Source organism: Tauraco erythrolophus, chromosome 23 (genome assembly GCF_009769465.1).
Source record: "Tauraco erythrolophus isolate bTauEry1 chromosome 23, bTauEry1.pri, whole genome shotgun sequence".
Classification (NCBI taxonomy): domain Eukaryota; kingdom Metazoa; phylum Chordata; class Aves; order Musophagiformes; family Musophagidae; genus Tauraco; species Tauraco erythrolophus.
Genome location: NC_141487.1, coordinates 5,128,329 through 5,155,727, shown reverse-complemented (window position 1 = coordinate 5,155,727; position 27,399 = coordinate 5,128,329). Strand labels below are relative to the sequence as shown.

Here is a 27,399-nt window from a genome sequence, read left to right as displayed (position 1 = left end):
TATAACAGAAGTTGCAGCTAGTTTGTCTTGAGGTAAGTGGCTTCAGCAAAGCGACTCTGAACAAAAACGCCTCCAGATGGTTCTAGTGAAGCACCATCTGAGCATTGCTATCAGGGAGATTATTCAATTCGCATTTTGACAATATCCATGCATGTTTGGAATGCTGAAAATAATGCTTCGCTGCTTCTATTGGAAAATATTTTAAAAGCAAAGGCATATCCCCTCCACCCAGTCAAAGGCTAGCCACTTACGTTATAAACGTAGTGGGTGAAGAGAGCAGCAGCCTCCCGGGAAGGGCGGACAGTACAGGGAATATGGGGTCCATCCCCTCCTGTCTGTACAGGGAGTTTTTAATGGAGCTCTTAGCTGAGCAACAACAATGACAAGCGCCTCAGAGCAAAAAGCCTTTTAACACAGTTTAATCAGGGCAACACACTAACAGTCACTTCACTGGGAGATGCTATTGTTAAAAGTGAAATCAAACACGGAGGGGAGAAGGGTAGTATTTCCAAGGGAACTAGCAGTAACCTAAATTGGCAGTGACAGGAAACAATATCTACTGAGCAACATTGATTAACTGAGATTAAAACCAGATTGTAGAATTACAGCTTCTTTTTGAATGAGAACAGGTAACACAAGTTAATTAATGTAGGAGATGAGGAGAAAGCTGAGCAGTGTGCTAACGATCCCCCCCCAAACCAGAAAAAGCATCTCGCTCTATAAGGTTTTTCTAATCCACCTCTGAGACACTGCACCACATCCTCTGGAACTTACCTGAGGGCAGCAGCGTGGTAAGTGTCAACATAATCTGAAATGAAGAGCTCTCTATTCTTGATAACTGGGTCTGTAATAACAAGCTCTCGTCCAGAGTCTGCCAGGAAGCAAAAACACAAAACAAAAAAACCACCAACACATTAGCTGCAGTCTGAAAGCATCTACCATTGCCATTTTGCAGGTCAAAGTTTCAGAATGTTTCTTAGATACACACTCCTCAGTGTTAAAATGACAAAAACCGAGATGGTTTACATGGCCTGTAAGGTATAGAAATAACATGACACCCATTTTTACACCTGAATTCTCCCTTAGGGGTGCTGGATGACACATCTCATCCACTGACTGCTAGAAGCGGTCACTCCTAGGTGAAAGGATCTAGGCAAATTAATTTACTACTGACTTCTGCTTTCCGGGTTAAGGTTTCGGTTGTTTTGCATATTTCATATCAAATCTTCAACAAAATCTTGACAGTACTAACTGCTTAGTGCTCTGGCTTTGAGATAAATATTGCTATTCATGCTCAAACACAGAAAAATCTCAGTGTTAACAAAAAAAATCCCACGACTTCTTTATAATGCTTTTGAAGAACACAAAAATACTTCTCCACATGCACAAAAGTGTGACATAAAGAAGCAGCCATGTTATCAAAATTGCTCACTTTTTGAAACTGTGCCTATAATCCCATCGTTAGAAGTTTCAAATAAATTAGTAAGAGAAATGTTAGATTTGTGCAGCTTTTGCTAAAAGCACACACGAAACGCCCTTAATGCCTGCAAAAAGGAGAACGTATGCTCAACTTTGTACTGTCATGCACCAAAAAGTTGCTGTGTTCCATATTTTAAGCATCAACTTTTATCATCACAGTTCACCTTGGAGTATCTTCAGAATTTTAACAGTTGCCTCAAGGAAATTTCCTGGTAAGAATAGAAGCAAATGTTATGTCTCCCCTAGAGGCAAGAGATAAATGACACTGGAATACGTACTAAAGTCTCTTCTGCTTCTATTAAACCCAAGATCACACTTGTTTTTGCAAAGAGAAAAGGGAGAACTCGGCTACGAGTGCTTCAGTTACCCTCCTTTCTGCAATATTAATCACAGTGAGTATTTGTACATGCAAGGTAGAATGAACGTAGAAATGCAGTTCTCGTGACACTATGGTAGTGTCACAAAAAATTCTGTCAGCAGAATCACAAAAAAAAAAAAAAGAAATTCACAATTTCTTCAGACAACTTGGTCCTGAGCCAGTTAGGTATTAGTATACAGCCCACGAAGTGTACAAAGGGTCCACTGGTGGTTTTCTTTTCTACTCTCTCAAGGCATTAGTATAACACAGTGCAGTATTTAAACCATATCTGAAACTCATCTGATTACAGGATGGTTACAGGACATACACTAGTAAGAACAAACAAGGCAGGTAAGAAACACCATCACCCATCTTCTAATATATCGTTTTCATCATCAGTCCTTGCTTCACATTCCTATGCAGAAGTGTCCTTGCTTTCTGGACTAATAAAACTTAAAATGCAGAGTACAAGAAAAGAAGGCCTTACTCTACAGAGCCTAACTTACCATTCTCATTGTGTCTGTCCTGAACCAAATGCTGATAGACTGAATCTGGGACTTCAGACTGGCGATAGTACCATTTGACATTCATAAGGAGGTGGTCCCGTTTACTCTGAAAAAGAAGGTCTAAAGGCATTACTAAAAAGGAAATCAGACCACATCTGACACAATCTTCTAAAATATTAAATTTGCTTTCACACTGAAGAAAACCTGAGGTAAGACCCAAAAGGGAAGAAAACATATTTCTATGACAATTAAACCAGGAAAATCTGCTAATGACAGATTGACTTTCAAACTAGACGAGGTCAACAAGAACCTACTGCATCATCATGCAGTTCTATCTCTCTCTATATATAGATCTGACCAGCAAATACTAATCTATTCACTCACAAAAAAAATAACCCAAGAAAAGAAGAGGCACGGATCAGAAAATCATCAAAATTTTTGGCTTCATGCAGCATGATCTGAGTCCACAAACAAGAAGTATTTATGGCCAAACACAGAAAAAAGAATACCAATAATAACATAATTCAATGCAACCATTCTTAACAGTTGCAACCAAGAGATATCAGATTTTTTTTTTCCTCCCCAAGGACAGATGGATTCAGACATAATCATAGATGTTCTTTATTACACTACTTTACACAAAAGAATAGGATGCTGCAATTCAGTCCCAATAATTATAGGCTCTGACTGCTCACGTACCTCACAAAACCAACAGCAAAATTTACACAAAACCACCTTCCTCAAGTGCTCCTTTTTTATTCAAGAATTCAGCTACCAGTTTGCTCCTTCTTAGAGGGAAACTGAAGCATAAACACCACTTAAAAAGAGAATTTTTAGATCATTATTACAGACTCTCTGCTTCAGTTTATCTTTGAAAGCCTTGGTAGTCAATTCTTTCTACTACTCCAAAACACTTGAAGAACCAGAGGAAGGCCTAAAAGGAAATTAACATTCTTTTGGAATGAGACAACTGCAAGTACTGTTTGTTTTTCCTGGACTACACTTCTCTAGACGCTTCTAAAGATTGCTCTTAAAGCATTCCCATTTAAAAGTTAAACCACAGGTTACTGGACCAAAAGTTTTTATCGTCTCTCCTGTTCACATCAGCCTAGTTGTTACAGCAGTTTCCACCCTTTCTCCTTAATAAAGGACATCAAAATCTTTCTATTAAATGCACTTCTTGAAGCCTTTGATTAAAAACACATGTAATACCACAAAAAAACTGCTAGTGGCAGCATTGTGCCAGAAAAAAGTTTAACTAATCCACCCCTACCATATGTGCTCTATGCACTGAGTGCCTCAAAAACCATTCAAGAACATGCTATGCATACTTGTGCTGTATACGAGAAACCTGAACCGTTTTTTTTTTATATATTGCAAAGGCAACAAGCTTATCTAATGCATTAAAAAAAAACCACAAACAACCACCAAAAGAACAAAGTCTTAGAGGCAACAGTGCTTTCTGCTGCCTGCTGTTCAAAAAAACGTGGTGGCAGACTTCTCTGTTCTCCTGAAATAAAAGTTCTGTGCATCACAGTCTTTATGAATAGTTTCTCTGAATTCTGAAGACAAAAAAAAAAAACAACAGTGCACATAAATGTTTTGCTACCCTCTTGCTAAGAGTTCATAAATTCTATTAGTGCTCACAGGAACTCCATGCAACAATGATGGGAAACATTAACGCAGCATTTCTCTGCGAATTCTCTTTGCATTCCTTAGTGGAGAGGAAAAAGCACCCCTCTTGCGTTACACAAACCCTGAGAGCAGCTCAGAGAGCATCAGCGTGGCACTCAAGCTACTCACTTATGCGTATGGACAATTTACAACAAGCAACAAAAGCCAATGCTTCCATTTCCTTGGTTTGTTCCATTAAAGTCTTTCCAGTAGTACGACACTCCAAGGAGCACTGTGAAGGAGGCGTAAGCACACACGTACTTATGTCCTCCATGAAGGAGGACTACAAAACACTGCATTTTGTTGGTGGCAGTGTTTCTGAATAGCAAATTACATCGGGGAGAAGGACTAGAAATCTACACTGTGCTCCGGCAAGGATGGTGTTTATAAATGCTTATTTTCAAACCACATCATCAGAAGTCTGAAAAAAAACCAGTAGCCAATGGAGAGATCTGAGAAAAGGGAACAAGTTACTACATCTCAGTCAAAAGAAGAGCTAGTGTGGAGAGGACAAAGGCAGCAAAAAATGAACAAACTGATACAAGCTCGTATGGAACCTTACAGCAATTCCGCTGCAAGGGGACAGGTTTGCAGAAAGAATTCTGGAAGTGTGCAAATTCCGTGTGAAGGTCTATCCTTTGTGTATGCATACATGGGATTACGTGACAACAAAAGGGAGAGATCAACCCTGTCAAATGCTTTCATTGCCTTGGTATCAGAGTTGGGAGGTCACAGCTCTATTTTGAACGAGGCCAGAACTGCAAAGGAGATGGGGATGCGGTCACTTCATTTCCCTGCCTCCATTTCTTCTTGTATCGTAGAATAGCACAGGGCTTTTAGCAGCGTGGGGCTGAGGCTATGGTCAGCAATTCCAAAGCATTCTGATGCACTTGGATAGAAGAAACTAGTGGTTGGAAGTAAGGTTTTTCCACTTGCTGCCATAAGGATCACCCCATTCTCTCTGCTCCTCCCAAAAGACCCTCCCAGTTTGTCGTTCCTTTGTGAATGACATTCTCCCATTTGTGAAACTTGGTTCTCACATGCAAATAATGCCTTAGTTGTTCCCTTCCCTGTGTTTATCCCAGAGGTTACAGTTACTCTGCACAGTGAAGGAGAACAACATTTCCTCCCCTGAAATCAAATTCACAATCAGGAAGAACACGAGGAGTGAGATTGAATTTCAGGAGGCTGGCTGAATCTAAGAAGTTTCCAGGGAAATGATGAATTGCCCTACACTGCGACCTGCCAACAGGAGGATCAACCTGCTTCTTTAGGTTGATCATGAATTTGTGAGGCACAGTCAGAGGGTAAGATCACAAAGACAAAGAAATTACAGGGGTTTTGGTAACACAGAAAAGCAGCTTTTCTTTCGTTACACTTTAGAAACAAATAGATAATGTATTTTCATAAACTATGGAGAAAAAAGATGAAGTTACAATTAGAACCAAAACAGATGATAAAAACCATAATCAATCCAAATTTTGTGTATACGCACAGATTTGAAGCCACGGCGTACACCAACTTCCTATGCTTTTAATTCTAAAACCTAAATTTTATGGAACAGGCATTTTAAATTAATTATAAATGACAGGAAAATATTAACATGGCCAACGTACGTATCTTTAAAAATTATCAGAACTGTTATATATCCTCCAAAACAGAAAGCACCACATGCTCCACAATGTTGACTACTCTTGAATCACAGAATGCACGTTATGTGGCACAACACGATGCATCTACACATAAAGAACACAGCAACAAAAATATTGTCGTCACAACTGAGACGTACAGGTATCTTTTTACAGAAAGTCTCTGGTCAGTGATGCAACTAAAAATACAAAGTCTCTGGTCAGTGATGCAACTAAAAATACAGTCTCTGGACCATGACACAACTAAAAATATGCTGACATACTAATAAGCTGCTATTTGTGGTCTGCTAATAGCGGCTGGGTTTGGGTTGTGAGTTGTTTGGTTTAGGTGGTTTTGCTTTTTTTTTTTTTGGTGGGGAGGCAGGATCTCCTTTCTAAATATCATGATTGCTGCTTTTTGTTCAAGTAATTTAAAAGCTTCATCTTGGAAAGTATTTTCTGTATCTACTCTCCGACACGCACGGTTTTGTGGGGTTTAAGTTGAAGTCTCAATTTCCCTAAAAATATAAAACGTCTGTCGGAATCTTGTTTTTCACATTTATATCCTTCATTGCACAGAAATTCCTAGACATACTATTTTGTCAGCCAACTTTCTAAATATGTCATTTACAGAGCAGACTACACTCAGAGGTGTCAAGGCGCCAACTTCTGTGGTAGACTATTTATTTTAGAGCCATGTGCACACAAAAGAAGTGTCCCCCAGTTCACAAAGTGTTGTGCTTTTTTTTTTTTTTTTTTTTACACATCTTTACATATGAAAGCTGCAGATAGCCACATGCCAGATTCAGACTTGCAGAAATCACAGGAATGGCAATTGCTTTAAAGTGTCTTTCAGTCAGATCAAAAAGATTCCCTGTGCTACAAAACTCCATTCTCCCCTTAAACGAAAATATCTTCTATTGGTACCGTACTCAAAACATTCATGTGGGAGTTTTGCTGCTGCCACTGTTTGGTTTTTTTTTTTTGTTCCTTTTAAAAAGCATTAATCAGTTTTGGATATTCGACAAGAATTAGACAAAATCTGTAAATGGATTAAAGCATCCCAGTTCACAAACATCTGGTCAACTTCTATTTAAAAATGAGGCTCTTCTTTTGACACCCAAAAAGGGGAAAAAATAATCTAGCAAGTTCTCTTTTTTAAGTATGAACCTACTGACTCCCACAGCATTTGTCACAATTCCAAAGTGCCAGTTTTCTTTTAGAACACACTTGAAAACAGAGTCACTGCACATTACAACTGACATCTTAAGAGACTGCACATTCTCCTCCCGGGGTTATGACTAACCAAATCGTGCAAATGATCACAGATGTCCTGCAGATTCTCTCCGAGGGATTTAAGCCGTATCCCTCATTACTTGCCCTATTTAGATACCATGTTAAATCACAACTAGCTTTGGACACAATATACCAAATGCTGGAGATGACAGATGGGCACGCTGGAGTCAGTGAATAGTAGCTATTTCAAAGAAACAAACAGCAAAATAGAAACAAGGAAAAGAACATCTTTCCTTTCAAGCATATTTTTAACAATGAAATTTTTCTATTAAAAAAATCATGTGATTAATTCTAAGCTACACTATTCTTTTTATTATTGCATTATTATTTCTATTAAAGGTTATTATTATTATTCTTACACCATGTTAACGATTTTAATAGTCGCTCCACTGTTCAGAATAAACATCTTGTGCATAAACATCTATAGAAGCTCCAGCCTCACAAAGCCAGTTTTCAAGTGGACAGTATATTTATTTTTAACACAACAAATTAACCCACTCCTTTGGGGCATTCTTTGTCCCACAAAAATGATTCCCCACACACACACAAGCAGTTCTAATTATGCTCCACAACACAATTATTAGCCTGACTCCAACACAAGTTGGTAAATTTGATGTGCTCCACTTGCTGTGCCCTAACCCCTCTCTGGCCATTCCCTGCCATGTTGAAGTGACCCATATTTCTACTCCCATTGTACAAGTACTTTTACACTTACCCTCCTGGCTGGGGTAGGAGGGGGGGAAGCAGAGGGGAGATACAAATAAACCTGTCTGGAAATCAGGAGCTAAAGAGATACAGGCAAGGATCATTTTTCTTCTTACTCTGCAGTAGCACATGGAATTTCAAGCGCTCAGGACATCATCTTGTAGGCTGGTGTCTAATTAAATAAGAAACCTGACCAGCTGCTTGTACACCAGGAAAACCCAGCCTGAAAATACAGAGGTTATTACTACAAATGAATGTTATTTTTGCAGCTTATTTAATTCAGATGCACGCATATTAACACATAATTACTTCTTGTAAACACAGCAGCATTGTCAAAAGTGAGAGCTATCAGTATTCAGCAAGAAAATAAGAGTGCTAAACATGGCAACGCGCAGTTTAATCCTCTCTGCCCCTCCAAGACAACAATCCAAGGCAGCGGCCCTCTTGGTTCCCATCCTCTTAACCTGAACCAACACAAGGACTGCAACCTTTAAACCTGCTCGTGTTATCTAATGACTATTCCATCTACAAGAGCTTTTCTAACAGAAACATGCCTTGATGGCTTATCTCGGCGCACACGGCGGGCCACAAAGCACCGGCGGCGTGACGGAGCGCAGTAATGGGAGGCAGGAAATGAGAAGGCTTGGTTAAGCCGCGGATAATCGATCAGTGTATCCAGTGAAGTGTGAGCTGAGCTGGGAATAAGCTGCCTGGGGTATCAAATATTGCTGTTTCCAGGGTAAAGTCCCATTTCTGTGAGCTGTGTAGGACAAAGCATAATTTATTGACAAAACAATATAGGATTTTTTTCACCATGTCTTGCTCTTGACATTTTGTGATTGTTTACAGGAAGAATTTCTCCTGTGTTCCTTTTATTCACCGGTTTAATAAATGAAACACTCCTCTTGCAACTCATGAAGTCACCTCAGTGTGCTGGAAATTAACTCAGTCTTGTGTACAAATAACTCCGAGATGTAAAACAAGCATCACACTCACCGTCCTCCGAATCTCAAACTTTGCACCCAGACGAACACGCACATAAACACTCGTACACCTTCACGGACGTACCTGTCTGGAGGACTGTACAAGAAAGGCAGCTCTTTTGCTCAGAGTCACTCTGCTTTGCTGAGAATACTATTTGTTCTGGATCTCTACTACGGTTTCTACAAAGTCTGAAGTAAAACTGTTTGCATACAACAGCAAACACTACACAGTAAAGACAAGTTATTTGTAGAGTTGCTTCCTCCATAAGGAGAGAGGAAAGCATACAAGACTCATAAACATACCTGTAAAGCTCAGCCTACATACATACTGATATACACACATGCAAGTATGAAACAACAATCTGCCCGCCTACACCTTTAAACAATTGCAAAACATGGCAAAATTAGTCTTAAATCATGACTCATTATCTGCAAGGCTACGCTTTGTGCATTGTGGGGAGATGGCCAGATAGCCAAAACTGTAGAATCCAGCTATCAAGGCTAAAGCCTTTTTAAAAACACTAGGTGATATGCTACTTATCCGCATGTTAATTCACAGTAGCTGCCATATGTTGTCTCCTAGTGTGGGTGTTTGGCATTATAGTTGCTAGACTGTCTTAAAAAAATTCAGTCTTCAGATCAGCAGAACTGTACTATCAAAGCTTGCTACACTGCCATTTTATGAACACTAGATGTTCTGGTGGAATAGCTATTATAGTCACAAGGCAACACATGACAGACACAGCATAATTATGGTAACTGAGAACTAGTTACCGTTAACTGCAAAAACTGCAACTTATCAAACAGTAAAAACCACCATGTTGCAGAAACTGCAACAAATGGCACTACAAGACTGCACAAATCTTGGTGAATTCCACAGTGACGTCTGCCTCGTAAGGCTACAGGCTAGCGCTGAATTTCACCGTGCTTCAACTAGATGCACTTCCAAGACAAAGCTCAAACTGAGTTACCTGAATGCATTTTTCTCTCTTCCCTCGGTCTGCTCCTCACAGCCCTGTCTTCCACCCCTACTCTTAGAAAAATCAACTAATACGGAATAAATGTTACCTACCAGCTCTTTATTTTAGTCTCACTCGTAAATCTTCCCTTGCCCTCAATTTCTGCTTTCCTGATGCCCAAAACATCCTGGTATAATTATGCCAAAAACCAGCCCCAGTCACCCAAGAGAGTTCATCTGCTATTTAAAAACCAAACGAACAAAAAAAGATGTAACCAGTATCTAGAGCCGGCTTCATCAGCAGACTTTTCCAGTAAAATCAGTAGCTGGATTAGTCCTCTGTCTTTTGCAGACACCTCAACTACTCACCCACCAAAGTGGGGAAGTGCTGGTAGAGTTAGAGGTTACAATTCCATTTGGGTTTTGAGGTGGGAGGTGTTACCCATTAGCACCTCCCTAGGTAGCCAAATACCGCTCCACAGAAACGCCATGGGTAAGGAAGAGAGCTTTGCACTCCTAAAATTGCACTTCAGAGATAAGACAATCCTCTCCAACATACTGATAACAGCTCAAAGAGCTAGTAACTCTCAGAATCAGATTTGGATTACAAACTCTTTCAGACGCTTCTACTCCCTTCTGCTGCTGCTATTTTCTCACTGCTTTCAAAACAACATCCTCTAATGATTTGCTTCCAAAAGCACTGCCAAGGGGTGCATGTCAGCAACTCCCCGTGACACAGAGAGGGTGACATTGATTATGCTGAATGCCAACAATCGGGTATCGATCTGTGAATCAGGCACCATATGAAAGAAAAAGGTAACGAGGATCAAATGAAAACACCATTAGGCAAATAGTCACTCCGTTCCGGGACCTAAGCCCATACGGAACAATAGCTTTAATAAGACACTTGCATGAGCCAAATAAAAACTAAGTCTGTCTTTTTTGAATTTTGAAAAAAAAAAAATTGTAAATAGCAAATGTGAAATAGTCAGCTGAAACGGAGCATTTAGGCTTTACCAATTTTAATTAAAGAATAGGTAACTATTTAAAATCTTATTCTTTCACAGTGTTTCCTAAAGGCGTAGGGCCATTAAAATTTAACATGAACCCTCCTGTTTTCTACTTGAGACAGAAGAACAAAGAGAAGTACGTAAAAAAACTTACTGTATAAATTACTGACCCAAGTTAGCTAAGTTAGTTACAGAATTACACACTTTTGTATGTGCAAAAGAGAGTATGTGTAATTACATAAAAACAAGTGCAAACCGGAATTGATCAAAAGGAGACTACATGGTTACTTAAAAATGAAGCTACACGTCACTGGAAATCTGTCAAAGTAGAACAGTTTCCAATACATTCAACTTCTAACCAGCCTTTTGTACCCAGGCTCTGTGGACTCTTCTCTTTCAATATCAAAGATGTCCATCTTTTTTGGTTCTTTTGGAATTCCTCTCATATCCATGCCCAAAAAAATGTGATCATCAGCAACCAACATCATCATCTCTGTTTTTAAGATTATAAAGAGGTCAATTGAGACCAAAAAAGAAACTAGGCTATGCAGTCTTTGCCCAAGCTATTTGTGTATTCTACCCAAATTCCAGAGGCATTTTACTCTTTACCTACAACACTCAATTAATCCCATCTTCCCTACTTTTAGCTGGTGGTGACACAGAAACAGGATCAGAAACAGCATAATTACATCCCAGAACACATCAAATATCAGAAATTAAATGCATATTCATTCACAGGCTTTCAACTTTTGAACAATCCAGAAAACAGAATTGAACACGGCCTCATTCAAGTTTTCAAGGAGAAAAAGAACATTACTCATTTCATGTAATGACCAGAAAATATTTCTGTATTTAAAATAAACTATATTATTTATTTAATAAACCTTTCAGCTTTACTAGAAACAAAGATGCTTACTGTGCCAAGATCTAGCCAGTCACCTGTTTTCCTATCAGTGCAATACACTTAAGTACGACAATACCCTTAACATTTCCGTGCAATTCTAAATTACAAAAGATAATTTCATCTTGTAAAAAAAAAGCAGTTATGCTTAAAAACCGGCTGGCTTAAAATAAAACTATCATAAGATCTTTCATGAAGGTTATGGGTCATTGCTTACTACCTCATTTAATCCCTTTGTGGTATCTTTCTGCTCCGTTTCCCTTTTATGTTCTTTGAATCCCATCTGTGGTTCGGAGTGTCAGTTATGCTGAGCAAAAGCATAAAGTAACCACACTGTTACAGCATACAACTACCCACCAACAAGCCTGTTTCATTACAGCTGTCAGGGCTAGAAAACAGTGTGTCCACCCATTTCCCCCCCCACCAGGAAAGCTTCTGTGGCACAAAAAGCTTTTCCCCAACTGACTGCTCCCTTCGTGGGGAAAACACGCAGCTGTCTACAGCAGTGGGTCCAAACTCGCTAAGTGTGTCTGTATCTGACAAAAGCTGGGCAGATAAACTCTGTTTGTCTGTGTGCCTTCGACAAAGGCCCGAGAGGAAAGCAGACTCACACCATGGCTGTGGAAATGGTCAGTTGGGCCCATCCAGGCTTACTGGTTTTGTGCTAGCAGGCCACATCTCCATGCAACACCCAGGTAACACACCATCCTGCTCGTGCTGGAGATTCTGCACAACACAAACCACTGCATTTCTACCTGTGTGTATATATGGCACACTCAGCTCTGGCATACAAAGATCAGATGAAGCAGTGGAGATGCCATATTCTCAGCTAGTATTCCTACAAGTACCACGAAAGCCCTCTACAAAAGAAATGGGTGAGAATTCATTAATAGGCTGTAATTAAAATCGCTACTAGAGAAAGCAATAAGCACCATTTTTGATCGCAGCATCTCTGTCCACGTTTGCAGCCTCTACGAACACCACTTTGGTTACAGATTCTGCCTTTCCCACAGAAGCAAATTTGGCAGCAAGCTGCTGCCAGTGTTGATGGCGACCCTCCTAACACCCGGGCTTATTAGCATTTCTATTGCACACCATACACAGCGTGCATCAACTACTCTGTGTCAAGCACAATAAGCAAACAGTTACCTAACAACTAATGGTATTACAGATGTATTTAGCTAATCATTGAATAGATACTCGGGTAATTAAATGCCATTAAGGTTTTTAAGCATTATCCTGAAGAAACGCAACACTGAAATGAAGATACCATTCAGAGCATGCCTGACATTTGCCATTAAATGTCATTTATAGTATATAGCTCAAATCTAATTGCTGAGCACCATGAGCCACAGTATTTATCACTTCTATTAAAACAAGCAGCACACAGCGATGGGACTGTTGGAAGCTATCATATACAGTTTAAATAGATTTCTCACCTTTCAAATATCAAGAGGCCACACTTTCTTTAACATCTCACCAAGGGGTTTACCTTTTAACAAAGAGATACCAAGAGCTGAAAGGATAAAACAATCAGGAGACAGTTTGCTCTGCAAACCCAGCACAGAGTTTGAACAGTCATATGGCTGTTAAAATATCACCTAATAGTCAGGGGAATTTTATAACAGGAGAAATTAAAGCACCTCTGCAAACCAGCCTGCTTTGCTAGCAAGCTGGGTTTTAAAATTATAAAAAGAAAATTAAAAAAAAAATAAAAGACTGATCAGCCAGATCCTGTGACTTGGCTATTTTACCACAATCAAATGCTGTTCCTATGAGGAAACAAAGTATATTTGGAAAATAAATGCCTGGTAAGTAAACGTTTCCTTGTGCAGCTTCTCAGAGGATGTAAGCATTTGCTTACTAAGTGGTCAGTTACTGAAACGTTTACATCCTCTACAAAACTGTACATGCTGTGTTATAGAAAAAGGTAACATTTCAAAACAGAACAAAAAAAAAATCAGTTTTCTACACATGTGCTTAATGTATTAGGGTGTTCAGGCACTGGCTGATAAACAGCATCAAGACAAAGCCTTAATAAAAATAATACTGTCAGTAATTAATGTGAAACAAACCAGAGCACCTAATCAAGAAAACAAAACAGCAAGTCTTAAAAAAAAAAAAGGTCAAGTTGTAGAAGATATGACTGTATCGTGCTATGCAGGGAATTTCTAATACAGATTGTTGCTGTCTGCCACAACACCAATAGCTATTAGCAACATTAGACTTTGTATTTTTTCTTTGTATTTATATGTAAATCAGTACTAAATAAATATACCCAAAACCAGGTCCACAGGCTGCAATTTAATCTAAAGCTGTAGATTGGAAAGATGGCCTCCATTCATCTGGAAATAACTAGATATTGAAAATGCTAAAATCAGAAATAACTAAACTGAAGAATAAAATGGAGGCATTTACCTGCTATAAAAGAAAAACGCACAAAAGGAAAAGTTGGGAGAGAGGTACAAAGGAAAAAAAAATTCTTTTCTACACGAACATACAGACAACTAAGATGAACCACAAGAAAAGGACTTCTGAAACAAAGACATCCAGTTTTTACACATAAAGCACACGTACCAGGGACACCATCTGCACGCTTGTTTGAATTAAGATTAAAGCGAATACAGACAGCCAAGCTAATACACAATTCAGTCCAACCTCTTGTCTCAGGCCACATAATCGTCACAGCACTACAACTTGAACAAATGAAGCTCCTAATAGCTGCTGTTTTATAAAGTCGAGGTGTTAATTCGGTCAGAGATCCAGAACGCTTTGAAAGCAACTAGTAGTTCCATAAACCATTGAGCCCTCCTGTCGAATTCAAATTAATTCACTTTGTTACCAGAGGCATTGGATGGAACCCATCTTTGCTAGATTCAAACGCTCTTGACTCAGAAATCATCATGTATTGTTGTCAAAAGTTTATACTTTTGCCATTGTTCTAGGCACAAGGATTTATAGGAAGTGCATCATTATAGCCAATTTTTTTACAGTTTTATTGAAACAACAGGACACTTGATTAAGAATTCTGTGTGTAACCATTACCTGTAACTGCAAAAACTGGCAGAGTACCTTGCAAGAAAAGAAAAAGTTTGCATAAAACAAGCCAAAACATCCTAATCAAGTGTTACTAAAACTTAATAAGGAAATTTGCGTAAAACCTTATTTTACTGTTTTAGAGACAGCTCATTATTTAGATTAGTTTCCCTTAAACAATCTTCTCAGCATGACTTAAAAATTTTGTTTTTAAAAACACCATTAACTTAGTCCTTCAAACTGCTTACCACGAGTCTCACTTGGAGGAAAAAAAAAAGTGTTGGAGGTTATGTAGTAAAATTAGGCACTCTCCCTGTCGGATGCATACATCCCAGGGAGACCCCCACTTAAATCGATATCAAAGCACATATTTGAGAAGATTGTGCAATTGTCTTCAGTTCTGGCCACACCATCTCTCTAACTTTGGCTTGTCACAAGCTTATGTATTTGACTGCACAGGGCACAGACCATGTGCTCCTGGAAAGGACCTCCTGTACTACATGGAACTGGAGTGGGGGGGGTGAGGTGGGGAATTAAAAAAAAAAAAAAAAAAAAAAAAAGAGTCTTAGCTCACTGGGAGTCTGACCCTAAAAGGTGTGCAGGTACCTGAGTATTTATTACCTTAGAAAAAGGAAATAAAATATTCATGCACTGGCTCAAGCAACACTGACAAAATCCATTTTCCAGCACTTAAACTAATGTAAACTATAGCACTTGTCCTACAAGTTCTTTCCAATGAGCACAGTAATAAATGAATCTTTAATATAATGCAGTATTAGCTCAAATTTAAATATTTACCATGCAGTCAGCATATTTCAAATGCAGGCATGCTCCAGATATTCTTCCAGTTGTTTGTTTTCCTGGCCCAATCTTTACAGACAAACAGCACCCTCGGTTTAATCACCTCCCTGCATTCATCCTCAAAAGACAAGTATTAAACACCAACCAAGCCTCTTCAGCATCAGAACAGGCAACACGTGGGAATGGAGCACATCCAAAGGATGTGCCCTCCCGAACCAGAAGTGAAAACTACGCCGTACGCAGAATAACACCAAGTAGCAGGCTGCACTGGAAGACTGCAGAAAGCATCACAACAGCTGCAGTTTCCAAATGAAAAGATTTATGATGATATTTCACCCTAGTTCATGGAATTTTGCACTTCAGAGTGAAGTTTTTAGCTTAAAGGCCAGAACTACTTCAAAACTCAAACAGCTTATATTGAAGGAATGTTCTGCGGGCTCAGAAAAACACAGAGAAAGAACATCTGAAATTAGTATACAGTTTTCAGATATTTCCTTGCAAGTTTGCCTCAGCTAATGCAGGGAAGCACTCAATCACAGTCCATACTGGTGATAATCATCTTCTCTGATCATGAGCACCACACAGGGAGCAAGGATTCTGAGGTTTATGAACAATTTCGTAATACAAATATGCGAAACACTGCAACACATCAGAACCAGACAACTGACACCAACTAAAAGGTTCCTTTTTTGAAAATGTATTTTTCAATTTTTTTTCAGCAACATTCTTAAAAGCATCCAAGGGAATACCTTTCTGCAGATTCCATGACATACATTGCAAGCATTGTGTGATATTATATATTACGCACCTTCTGCCTCACTAGGTCCTAAGGTTCAGACATATCAAAGGACTCAATTGCCTTTTTTTGTGCCTTTTTTTTTAAGCCTGAAGAATATGAAAGCGCATACTGAAGCTGGCCCTTGTTAGCAGGCCCATTTTCATCTCTTTAAACTCAAAGAGAGCAGTTCCCTTGAAAACTGTCACAGCATTTTCGCAATCCATAAAGAGTAAGTTCAACAGCCTTAGGTCACTAATCATAACTACAGCAGATAAAGAGCTTAAATTATGTCTTTCTATTTCACAGCAGTGAATCATGTATATTCTTTTATCTTAATTACTTGATTCCTTCTATAAATCGAATATTCCAGACGTGTTTGTAGCCAGAAGGGTGTAAACAGCTGCAACTCCTTTCTCTAAAGTAATATTCCCACCATTAACGTTCTATCTCCTTTCCTTTCTGCAAGGTTATGTGTAAACCTCATCTTAACCATTTCCTCTCATTTGTTTTGGTTTTTTTTTCCCCTATATACAACAAACATACAGATGTCACATTTGTTGCTGTTTCTACTACATAGTTACTTGTAAACAAATTGGTAAAGCTGTCAAGTAGCCTTTACTGAAGAATCTTTTCATACATAAAAGCACTGTGGTGTAGATGAAGTTACACGTATTTTATACTGCAGCTACTCCAGCATTTCATAGACACTTAATGCAGTTCATGAAGATTCATATTACACTGAGTCATAAATGTGGGATACAGACTTCCTAGGATGTTCACTCACTGTAAAGCGTTAGTTAGCTTTCCCAGCAAAATTAGGATACGGAGCACAAAAGAGTAAGTGCAAGCACTTTGTTGGTGCTGGGCTGTTGGAAAAAAGCCCCTCTGAATCAGACATTCACTGGAACTCTTCACAGCAGAAGCGATGAATCTTATTTCACAGTCATCAGTATGAGACATGCCCACCAACAGTATCTTTAAAATTCAGTGTTGTAAGGAACTAAATAGATTATTTGACCTGCCAAAATCCTCACACTGGCTGTGACTAGTAATGAATTCACTGCATGGAAAACTCTAAAAGAAAACATACAACTTTGCACAAATACTTAGCTATCCAATCTCGATGAGTAAGACCCAAAAGTTCAACAACCACAGTGATACGTCTGATATAAAAGGAAAGGAATTTGCAAATGGAACCACTTTCCTTACGGTTCATTGTATCTTATTTACAATGTCCTAGACTAGAACCTGCTGAATTGACCATACAGGCTGATTCCAACACATGTCCAGCAACGTTCCCACACGTATCCTAAGATTGAGACATCACCCCTACCCACAAAGATTCTCTTACCCAGATAACTGCAAAACAGGTTAAGAAAATAGTAGACAGCATGCCGATAACCAGAAGATACACACGGATCTCCACAACTGTGCTGTTCCAGCTTTATGCATAAACAATAAATTAGTAAAAAGATTTGATGTGACTGTAGAAATATAAGAACCACCCTTCTAATTTTGCTACCTATAATTAGGATTTTTTTTAACCCAGGATGCTTAAACTAAATCATCTCTTAAGTAATGAAGCACCTGATACACGACATGGTGAAAAGACAACTCCTTCTACTGTTCATAAAATGAACATTCCATTCCATGCATGGAATTTTGGTTCAGCAAACTAAGCTGTTAAATAGGCTACTCGTAGGTGTCTCTGCACCTTCATTATTAGGAAATGGGAAAAAGAGGTATTGCCCCTTGTGACTCCTTATCACGTGTTGCTCAAGTGATCAATAGATCATTTTAGAGAGCTCATGTTCCAACTGAATTTTATAATGTTATGCTTAGCCACAGATGATCACCTTTTTGAGAGCACTCTGCTGTGAAGGCATTTCCCACCATTTCATTAAAAAAGTGAAGGATTCGTCAAGACTGATCTCGAGAAATCCATGGCAATTCATGACTATAGAACACAATCCACACCAAGAGGCCTCATCTATTACTCCCTTCACCAGTCTTCAAGAGTGCAAAATATGTCCTCTTTCATCATCACAATTTGTTATGAAAATGGCAACTGCTGAAAAAATACTTATTTTTGCAGCCTCACTCTTAGAACTTTTTCAGCTCCAGAACTAAGGATCCTTACATTTAGATGAATTCCTGCTTTGTATTCTATGCCATAATTACAACTGGTCTTTTGCTATTCTAAAAAGGATGTTTTACAAATAAAAGGGAAACAGTTTGTTGTTTGATACAGCATTCCTTAAGTGAGGTGTGTTAACAGTACACCCAGGTGCGTGGAACGAGAATTGCTTTACAGAACCATACAGCTTACATATTTTCCCAAAGGAAAACGTTCAAATAAAGTTTAAGATTTGCTTAATCCAAGTTGTTTTAATAATTTTGCATTGCTTTTAACCTTGAAGTGTGCCAAGAAACAAGACACTGAAAGGAACAGAATTTAAAAACCACAGAAGTTCTGCTTAGAAAGCAGAGCAGGATACTTATGCACTACTAATTTAATTAAAGAGTTATTTTCCTTTTAAATACCCTCTAATGGCCCAAAACGAACTCAGGCTGATTTCAAATCAATCACTTTAATCAAAATTACAAGTTCACAGTCTCCATGGATTAGTGTTCAGTGACTGCAGAGTCAAAAACGCACATCCATCACATCCCTACTTTTTCCTTGCTCCAAGTCCCAAGCAGGGAAAAGAACCCGTTATCTCATTTACACAAAAGATGTGGCTGAGGCTCCCACAGCCAGGCAGCTAGCCAGCCCCTAAGCCCCATTTACACTCTGCAAACAGGCCCTCAGTAGCACACAGACCTCTGGCCTGCCTTCTGTTCAGAAGAAAAAAGAATCTGCAAAAGATCTGAAACTCTGTCAGACAGTCACAAGGTGGAGCTGACTTGGAGCCTTTTCCTAAGTGGCTCCATCAGCCTCTCTGCTGTGTAAAAAGGGGGATGCATTGCCTTTCCTGCCACTCATGCCAGGGATTCAAAGAGCAGCTATCCCATTTTCCCCTCCACATGCCAGCATTTTTGTACGTCTCACCAGCAGCCTGCTAGAACAGACAGCAGACAGCTTTCCTTGTATTTTTTAATCTACACGAAACCAACACCTTCCAACACCGTGCGGTGCACTAACCTCGAGTTTACCAAAGGGAGACCAAGACACAGCTTGCCTTCAAGAACATACTTGCTCTTCCACAACAACTGCCCAGCAGGACTAGGGGTAGGACATGGAAACAACTCATCAGCAGTGATAATCAAGAAAACTGACATTTCGGAACAGACCCCCGCTGCCCCACGTCTATCACATCATCAAGTGCTTCACAGTAAAGAGGAACAATGGCTGATCTTCATGGATAAAGACAATTGCCACCTGCTTGAGCAGCAGCACCACAGGAAGGCAAGACGCACTTGCAAGGGAAGCCACCCACAACTGAAAATGAACACGGATGGGTGCCAGTAACCTCAAATGTTCCAAAGTCCTGAAAACTTACGGAATTCAGGGAAACAGGAAGAAAGAGTCCGGCCAACTCAATATGGAAGGAAGAACGGAGATTTCTGATTACACTCACGTCTCTACACAGATTAAAGGGAAGAGATGACTCTCAATGCTGCGGACACCTGCAGTCTCCCCCCTTCGGCCACGCACTGCTACTCTCGAACACTTCGGACACAAGTTGAGTTCGGCTGTCTCACCACTGTCTGCCATAGCTGAACTCCACTCAACTCCACTGCACTTCCTCCAATGTAGGTGGAAAAAATCAAAGACATCTATTTTACGCATTATGCATTCTTTTCTGCCCATGTTCTATTTTTAAGCATCCAGACAGAATTTCTAAGCTTAGCAAGATGCTTTTGCATCTAAGCTGCCCTTAATCATACCTACACCACAGCTAACTGTTTCACAGACATGATAACACTGAAAACATCACTCCCCACTGAAATCATGGCTGGCACAGATATCGTTTTGGGTAGCTGGCGGTGGGATTTTTATTACGTCCTGCACCTCCACACACCATACTGAGAAATCTATTTTCACAAGAGCATTATCACTACCTGGAAGAGCAGTATGAAGCACAGCAGCAAGGTTGTCCTTTCCCAGTAAAAGGCAAGCAAGCAAACGGTGGGGATGGGACACACTAGAATTTAGTGACCACAGTGACATTTCACATTCCTTAAGGAAAACCATTTTGAAAGCAGGAAAACAAATTTCTTTAATGAATTATCTTCAGCAGCTTACGAAGCATAACAATGTATCTTCAGAGACCTAGCACAGACACAAGAAATCTGACAGTGCTCAAGTACCCCCAAATGACCAGAGAGAAAATTTCAACTTCAATAATTCTAAAGGTCAGAAGCATTATTAAACATGACAGATGCCCTCACTATTCAACTCTAGAGGACATAGCTAAATTTATTCTAACTCCATTTGCTCCTGCTACACGTAAAGCAGCTAATGTACCATTTAATACTTTTTTTCTCTTAAAAGCTAGAAATAACAATCCTTTTTTCTCCATATTTGCAAGTTGACAGCTACTGATTTATTTAGCAGCCAATTATCTCGACACCAGGTGTAGCTGGTTTGCTCTGGGTAAGTAGGAAGAAACAAGACAGTATGAAAATAAAAAAAAGCAAAAGGTGCTGAAGACTACACTACACCATAACAAAGTGTCTAAAAAAACCTAGAAATATGGGCAAGTCAAATACATGTTAAATTCTATGGTTCTTGTATCTACAATCAAGCCACTGTCATGAAATGTGTTCTCCGGTACAAATCATTAGCCACACGTGTCTCTTGCTATCACAGTATGGGAAAAGCTCATAGTCACACGGGGAGTGGGTGTGCTCTTAACGGAATTTGTATCAATTGTGCTTCCTACTTTCCTTTTTATAAAATTAGGAAAAAAAAACATAATAGCAGTTTTGCAACACCAGCATGGGATTTTACATTCAGTCCTATTTTTGTCGCCCTGCAATTCTAAGAATTCCCTTTTCTGTTTCACCCAGAAGTTGGCTCTCAAAATAAAACAGCCTCGGAACGAAGGAGAGCAATTTCCTGATTTAAAACAAGCTGACAAGCACCATCAGCTCCCACGAAGGCACTGTGTGCCATGGTATTTCTTTCGGAGCGCGTGTGTAACGTGGTGCACGCACATGGACAGGCATCTCGCCACCGGCAGCACTGCAGGACGTTCAGACAGCTCTGCTGTTACTGGGAGGACACTGGCTGGAGCCAGTGAAAAAGCTCCCAGAGCCTTTGTTGGGGGTGAATCCTCAAGAGCCTCCAGCCAGGCTTTCATTTTTCATGTGGCCAGAAGCCAGCAATGAAAATCCAATTGCTGGCCTTCCGAATGCCCAGTGGCACAAAAACAAACAGGGTAATCACATTAAAAATATATATATATATATATATTATTCTGTGGTTTGTTGGTTTGGTTGGGTCTTTTTTTTTCCAGACATAGCCCATAAGTCGTAAGGTCTGGATTTCAACTGTAAAGATCTAGACCATATGGAGGGGAATGGAAGAAGAGCTGGAGTTGAGCCCTAAAACACATACATATAGTCTTAACTTCCAGCTGTTTAATCCTTATTCTTAACAAGGCTTCCATCTGTTTTAAACCCCCAAATATGAATGTTCTCTCCCTTTCCAAACGGCAATGATGCAATTGTGACATAACATCGTATATCTGTATAAATTCACGTAGTTGCTTTGGTGCATTACACCATCAAAGCTACTCAAAAACAAAACAAACAAAAGACCCACAAAAGTGCTAAACACTCTTTACATGACAAAGTAACACCAGTGATGAAATTACAGATCTCTGTCAGCATCAACCAGGTCTAAATATGTCTTCACACAGCTTTGGGAATGCAAGACGTGCTGGTTTAGCTACTTCAGAAGGGATGGTTTCTGCTCCTGCATTCGAGATACACAACAAAATCGAAAGAATGTTGCTATATTTTTCAACCAAGTTCAGTGAAACTCCAATATCCATAAATCCATGGAGCAGCCTCATACCGCTTTCAATTCTGAACTGTCATCTGAAAGAGGTTTCAAATATCTTGCTAATTTAAACACTGAAAGCAAGCAAATCAACTCAGCACTTGAAGAACAGTCTGTTACTGCAAAAAGAAATTTTTTGTTACATGTATGTGACAAGACCTAACCTTACTGTGTACCACAGCTTAATCCTTGCGTGAAAATTCTAAGTGTCACCTGGGTAAAAGCAAACAAACAAAAAAATCTATGGAAAAGCTCTGTAAAAGAGAAGGGAATTATCAAAATGGATTCATATTTATCTGGAATGCTTTTAATACAAAATGCCCAGCATATCTCCCTGCACTGCTGACAAATCACCAGCTGAGGTAAATCCCAGATAATGAAACATTCTAAGAAAGGCTCTATTTAATAATTTAGCCCCTGTCAAGGAGTTTGTATTGATTCTTGTTTTCAGCACAGGGAGAGAATGTTATCTTCAGCCTTACGGCTCAATGACAGCATCAGTGAATTTAATCACTGTGCAGCCCCTGCCATGCAATCCTTAAACTGTCACCTCGGATTCTTCATCATTCCTTGCTACTTCGCTGAGAGCCCCCACACCCACATTTTCACACCAATCTCCCACCCCACACGTGCCCCATTGTAATCACAGCAGTGTTTCAATCTGCTTCACATTAGACATAAAAACTGATCTCATTTGCAGGCTAAATTTTTTATTTTAAATAATTCAGCACTCCTTCAAATGTCTCATTCGTCTAGCTCTTATTAGTGAGTCTGCTCCATACCTGAAGAGCAAACTTAGCCATTCTGGAGGCACGATCCAGCAACCATGGGACAGCAGATCTAGCAAAGGTTTTGAGTAGAAAGAAAATCTTTCAGTCTTTTCTTGGCTGTAGAAGGGGAGATGAATCTGGAGAAGCAAGAATCTATATTAATCAGCATTTTTTCCACACCAAAAAGGAAAGGTCATGCTGCCTCATAACCAGCCAGGAAAAATTAGCCACAAATTAATTCAGCTGCAGTTCAGAAACAGAACATCAATTCATCCACAAACAGAATGAGGCTTTTAAATACACAAACGCTTGTGGGTACAGAAACCTCACCCAGATATCTGCATTCGAAAACACGAGCTCCTGCAGAAGTGCAGAGAATAACAGATGTAATTCTAACATGTTTGCTAAAAAAGCAAGGCCATAAGCAGGAGGAACGCAAAGGAGAAGCAGCATATCCTGCCTAATTTAGAAAAACAGATTTCTTTTATTTTTTTTCTCTTTATTCCAGGTGAGATGCAATACTTTCCACTTTATAATCCTTTGGATCACAGTAAAGTGATCCCACAGGCCCATACAGACAAGGTCATCATACACAGATTTTCTATTACAGGGCACTAGCGGCATTTCACAACTGTCTTTTTATGCACTTCTGCCTTTCCATCCAGACTATAAATTGTTACAAGGCCCTGGGGCAATCCAGCTGTATACTCCATTCAAATCAGGCTTCAAGGAGAAAGCACCACAGTCAAGATGCTTCAATCAAGTAAACATACAGGCACAAAGGGCAGCTGCATCACAATTAATAGTATTTTCTTTCATACGGCAAATTCGCCATTTTTCTGTTTTAAAGTTTCCCTCTGATGCTCAGATTCAAAGTGTAGCATTAGCATTTTAAACGTGACATCAAATTAAGTCAAAATATGATCAATTAGAAGCATGCTGCTTAAAATCCATTTGCTGGTGGGTTCTGTCTCTCTGGGAAAAAAGGAAGATCTTAAAAAAGAAATTTGGACTTATTTATCAAACTCCGGAAATTCATACCAAGAAAGATTTAAAAGACAGGATTAGAGGGCAGATTTGCAAGATGTATTATATTTGTACAAATTAGCTTGTATCATGGCCAGAGGTATCCTGCTATTACCAGCAGCTATGTGTTTCTTTTGGCTGTCAGTTATTGCCCTTTGGTTCTGTCGTTGTTCTTGGCTACTTGATTTCTCACTTCACCTCTACTTGTTATTGCACAGAACAGCACACAACCTTCTTGGAAGACAGTTCCGCTTCCTCTTTCATTTTGAATATGTCTTTTTTCCCTTTCAACTTAGTTCCTAAAGCTGGAACTGCCTTGGTTTCAGTAAATTAATCAGAACTTTACATTCAATACACTCTTAAGTGTAATGTTTTGTGACTAGCTGTGTTTTCAAATCAGTATGCTCTTACTTGGGATGGAAGTTAAAACTTCGTTAAGTTCTGCATCGTGCTTTTTGCTTCCTCCCAAAACACTAATATTCAGTTATCTTATTTTACTACTGATCTCAGCAAACATGTATTTCCAATATCTGTGGCTCTTTACTGCTTTTAATATTTAAATTGAGGTAAGTAATCAAAGCTGGATATGCATGGTTTAAGATGCATTACATAATTAACATACCCATATTTGAAATGAGATTACTACTGTTGTGTCGTATATTTAAGCCAACAGCTGTTCATTTAAGGTGAGAGGAAAAGTTTTATTGGGATAAAACAATCATGTAACCAACACTACAGGCGTTCAGGCTGCTTTTTTTTTTTGGGCTCACAACCCTGTAAAACAGCTGCTGCTGTCTCCTGAGGAAGCATCTCGCACCACTGGGCAGATCAAGAACTTGGTACATAGTGTCCACGTCTGTGCTCCTCTGCAGAGACAGAAATGTTTGCTTAAATTCTATTCTGCTTGAAAGAATATTCCTGTTGGACTTCTCACTCACATAACATCACAAAGCTCTTCCTAAAGTGAGTTTAGTTTATGTAACAGGGGGGAGAGCGTGTGTGTGTGTGTATCTGTGTTACACAATAGTCACCCAACCTCCAGTATCATGGGCAAGTTCACACGATCATTAACACGTCTTCACGAAGGACAGTGCCAGTCCACACCACCAGGTGTTCAGCAGAAAGCCCCTTGGGAAGAACAGGCAGCAGGGTGATTCCTGGGCTTCATAACACCATAGGTTTCCATACCAAATAAATTATGTCCTTTAGAATTTCTAAACCACCTCGTCATGCCTCCCTGCTAGGCCCACTGAACACAAATGGCAAATGACTCAAGCTAGTTTGTCTGACCTATGTATCAGCCCTGGAGTCTGCCTAAATATTTCACATTAGTTACAAGCTATGAGCTAGCACTACCTACACACTCTCTTCCTTGCTCTCCAGCCTGCTGGACTGAAAGAAGCTTCCTTCCACTTCAGTGGGGTCCCACATAAAAGAGCATCAAAAGCCATCTCCATGACCACTGTGCATGTGTATTAACTGAACTTTCTACATATTAATTGGATTTTCTCACTCAAGTCAGTCATCTAAGTTTTAATCATGTATTCTCATCATCTGGAAGTAATTACAATCAACATTTTAATTAAGATAAAGAGAACGGACTGAATTTTAGGACTTGCTAACCATTAACAAAGCGATAAAGAGAAACTTCACTGTTTAAAGTATACTGATAGTAATGCAAAGAATCTGTCAAGGTTTAAACTACAACAGAAAATCATAAAATGCTATTTAATAAAAAACTGTAGCTATGAAGCCATATCCTCAGTCTGATGAGAATCCAAGTGTGTTTCTACAAACTGTCTGACCCAATAAGAAATTCAGTGAAAATTCCCATTTTTGAAATATAGTTGCCTTCAATTGAAAAAGGAAATGGACTTGTTTTCTTCTGGGGGGACAGAGGGCTGGGTGGAATGAAGCAGTAAAAAGTACCAGTGTGTGAAAGAGAAACACGAGTGGTTTAGCAGAACCGTAGCTATTTCCTCAAGAAATTCCAGATACCATTCTTCTGCCAGAAATTCAGATCAAGGAGATCACAGTGATTTTGGCCAGGTTTGATTTGTTCTTAGCAGAGCTTAGACTTCAATTCAGAGATGACAATAACAGGATAAGTAACTGAAGTCAGGCTTGCTTCTGAAGAACTACATGAAATAAGCAAAGATAGTATCAATTCTGGAAAATCAGCATTGGAGGGGATGAAGCAACATTTGATTCCCAGCTACTTGTTTCAGAACTATTAAAGTTCAAAACTTCAGGTCTCTGCAGAACATTCACCCCTCCTCATTTCCTCTTCATTGCGAATTAAAATATCACCCAGTCATCATTACTCTGCTGTGTCTTCTTTGATTAATATATTTGTAGCACCAAAGAATATTTAAGAAATACCTTGTGACCTCTGTAGAGTTTTAAGATTTTTGACTCATGCCAAATTAAGTGAACAAAAAGCACGCTTCTGTAACTTTGTGACAACCAGAAAATTTGTATTTCTGACAGCAGCATGCTGTTGTTGAAACAACTGCATTGTCAGACACGCAGCGGTACTACTGCAGAACTAAGTTAAAAGCAGCAGACTGATGTCCTTGCACTTGTTCAACAGTCAAGTTATGTCCATGAAGCATTAAAGCCACATTGTTACGCCCTTTTGCAAGCTCTATCCACATATTCCAGCTTCCCAACCATATTTTGCTGTTTCTTATTTAAAAAAAAATAAAATAGTATTTTTAAAGTAACTAACATTGTAAGATGGATAACACAGGCTTAAAATAAACGGGTGAAGTAGTGTCTCCCAAGGAACAAAACAAGGTTAGAAAAGCTGTTCTAAAGCTAATCATAACCCTGCATAATCCAGATTTACAGAAGACCACTTAAATCCAACCACTTGTTCAGCTGCCCTGATGTGCTCCTGCTTTGGAGGGAGAGTATATACTAAAAAGTATTTAAATATAATATTTAGTACCACCCATGACAGAGAAGGAACTGATAACCAATACAAACATGTTAGGCAATAAACCAGAACCAGATTTAACCATTGCTTCACCACAGTTTGTTCCTAATCAAAGTCCTTAAGGATAATCTGGTCTTGAATCCTGAAAGAGGATAGTATTAATCCAGAGCAAAATGAATTAGCACTAAAGAAAGGTTAAAAAAAATGTTCTAGGTCACAAAAAGCACAAGATAACCCAATCACTGGAATGAGTAACTTGGTTTTTGTTTTCAAAGTACCAACAACTATGTCGTACTCTTCTGACAGCCTAAGGCGATTTCAGTTTTAAAATTTATTAAGTTCAATAATTCAAAACTGGTGAGGCAAAGCGAACAAGGAAAGCATTTATGGCATATCACACCCTTTCGTACCACCCACCACCCCATCATTTTCTCTAAGGGTGGGAAAAAAGCTGTACTTGTAACAGACATTCACAAGTATAATAAATATTTTCACATTTGACAGCAAAAATAAACAAAGAACTTGTTCTGCAACAT

The 27,399-nt window shown here is 39.2% G+C and overlaps 1 protein-coding gene across 1 annotated transcript in view; it reads right to left on the bottom strand.

Annotated features, from left to right (window-relative positions):
- RERE (arginine-glutamic acid dipeptide repeats) overlaps window positions 1-27,399 on the bottom strand; it is a 169,728-nt gene that overhangs the window by 116,175 nt on the left and 26,154 nt on the right. Inside the window, exons 3-4 of the mRNA XM_086625526.1 lie at window positions 2,344-2,449; window positions 775-871 (exon numbers count right to left, since the gene is read on the bottom strand). Of these exons, the coding sequence (XP_086481652.1) occupies window positions 775-871; window positions 2,344-2,449 (203 nt within the window). The remainder of the gene's footprint in view (window positions 1-774; window positions 872-2,343; window positions 2,450-27,399) is intronic.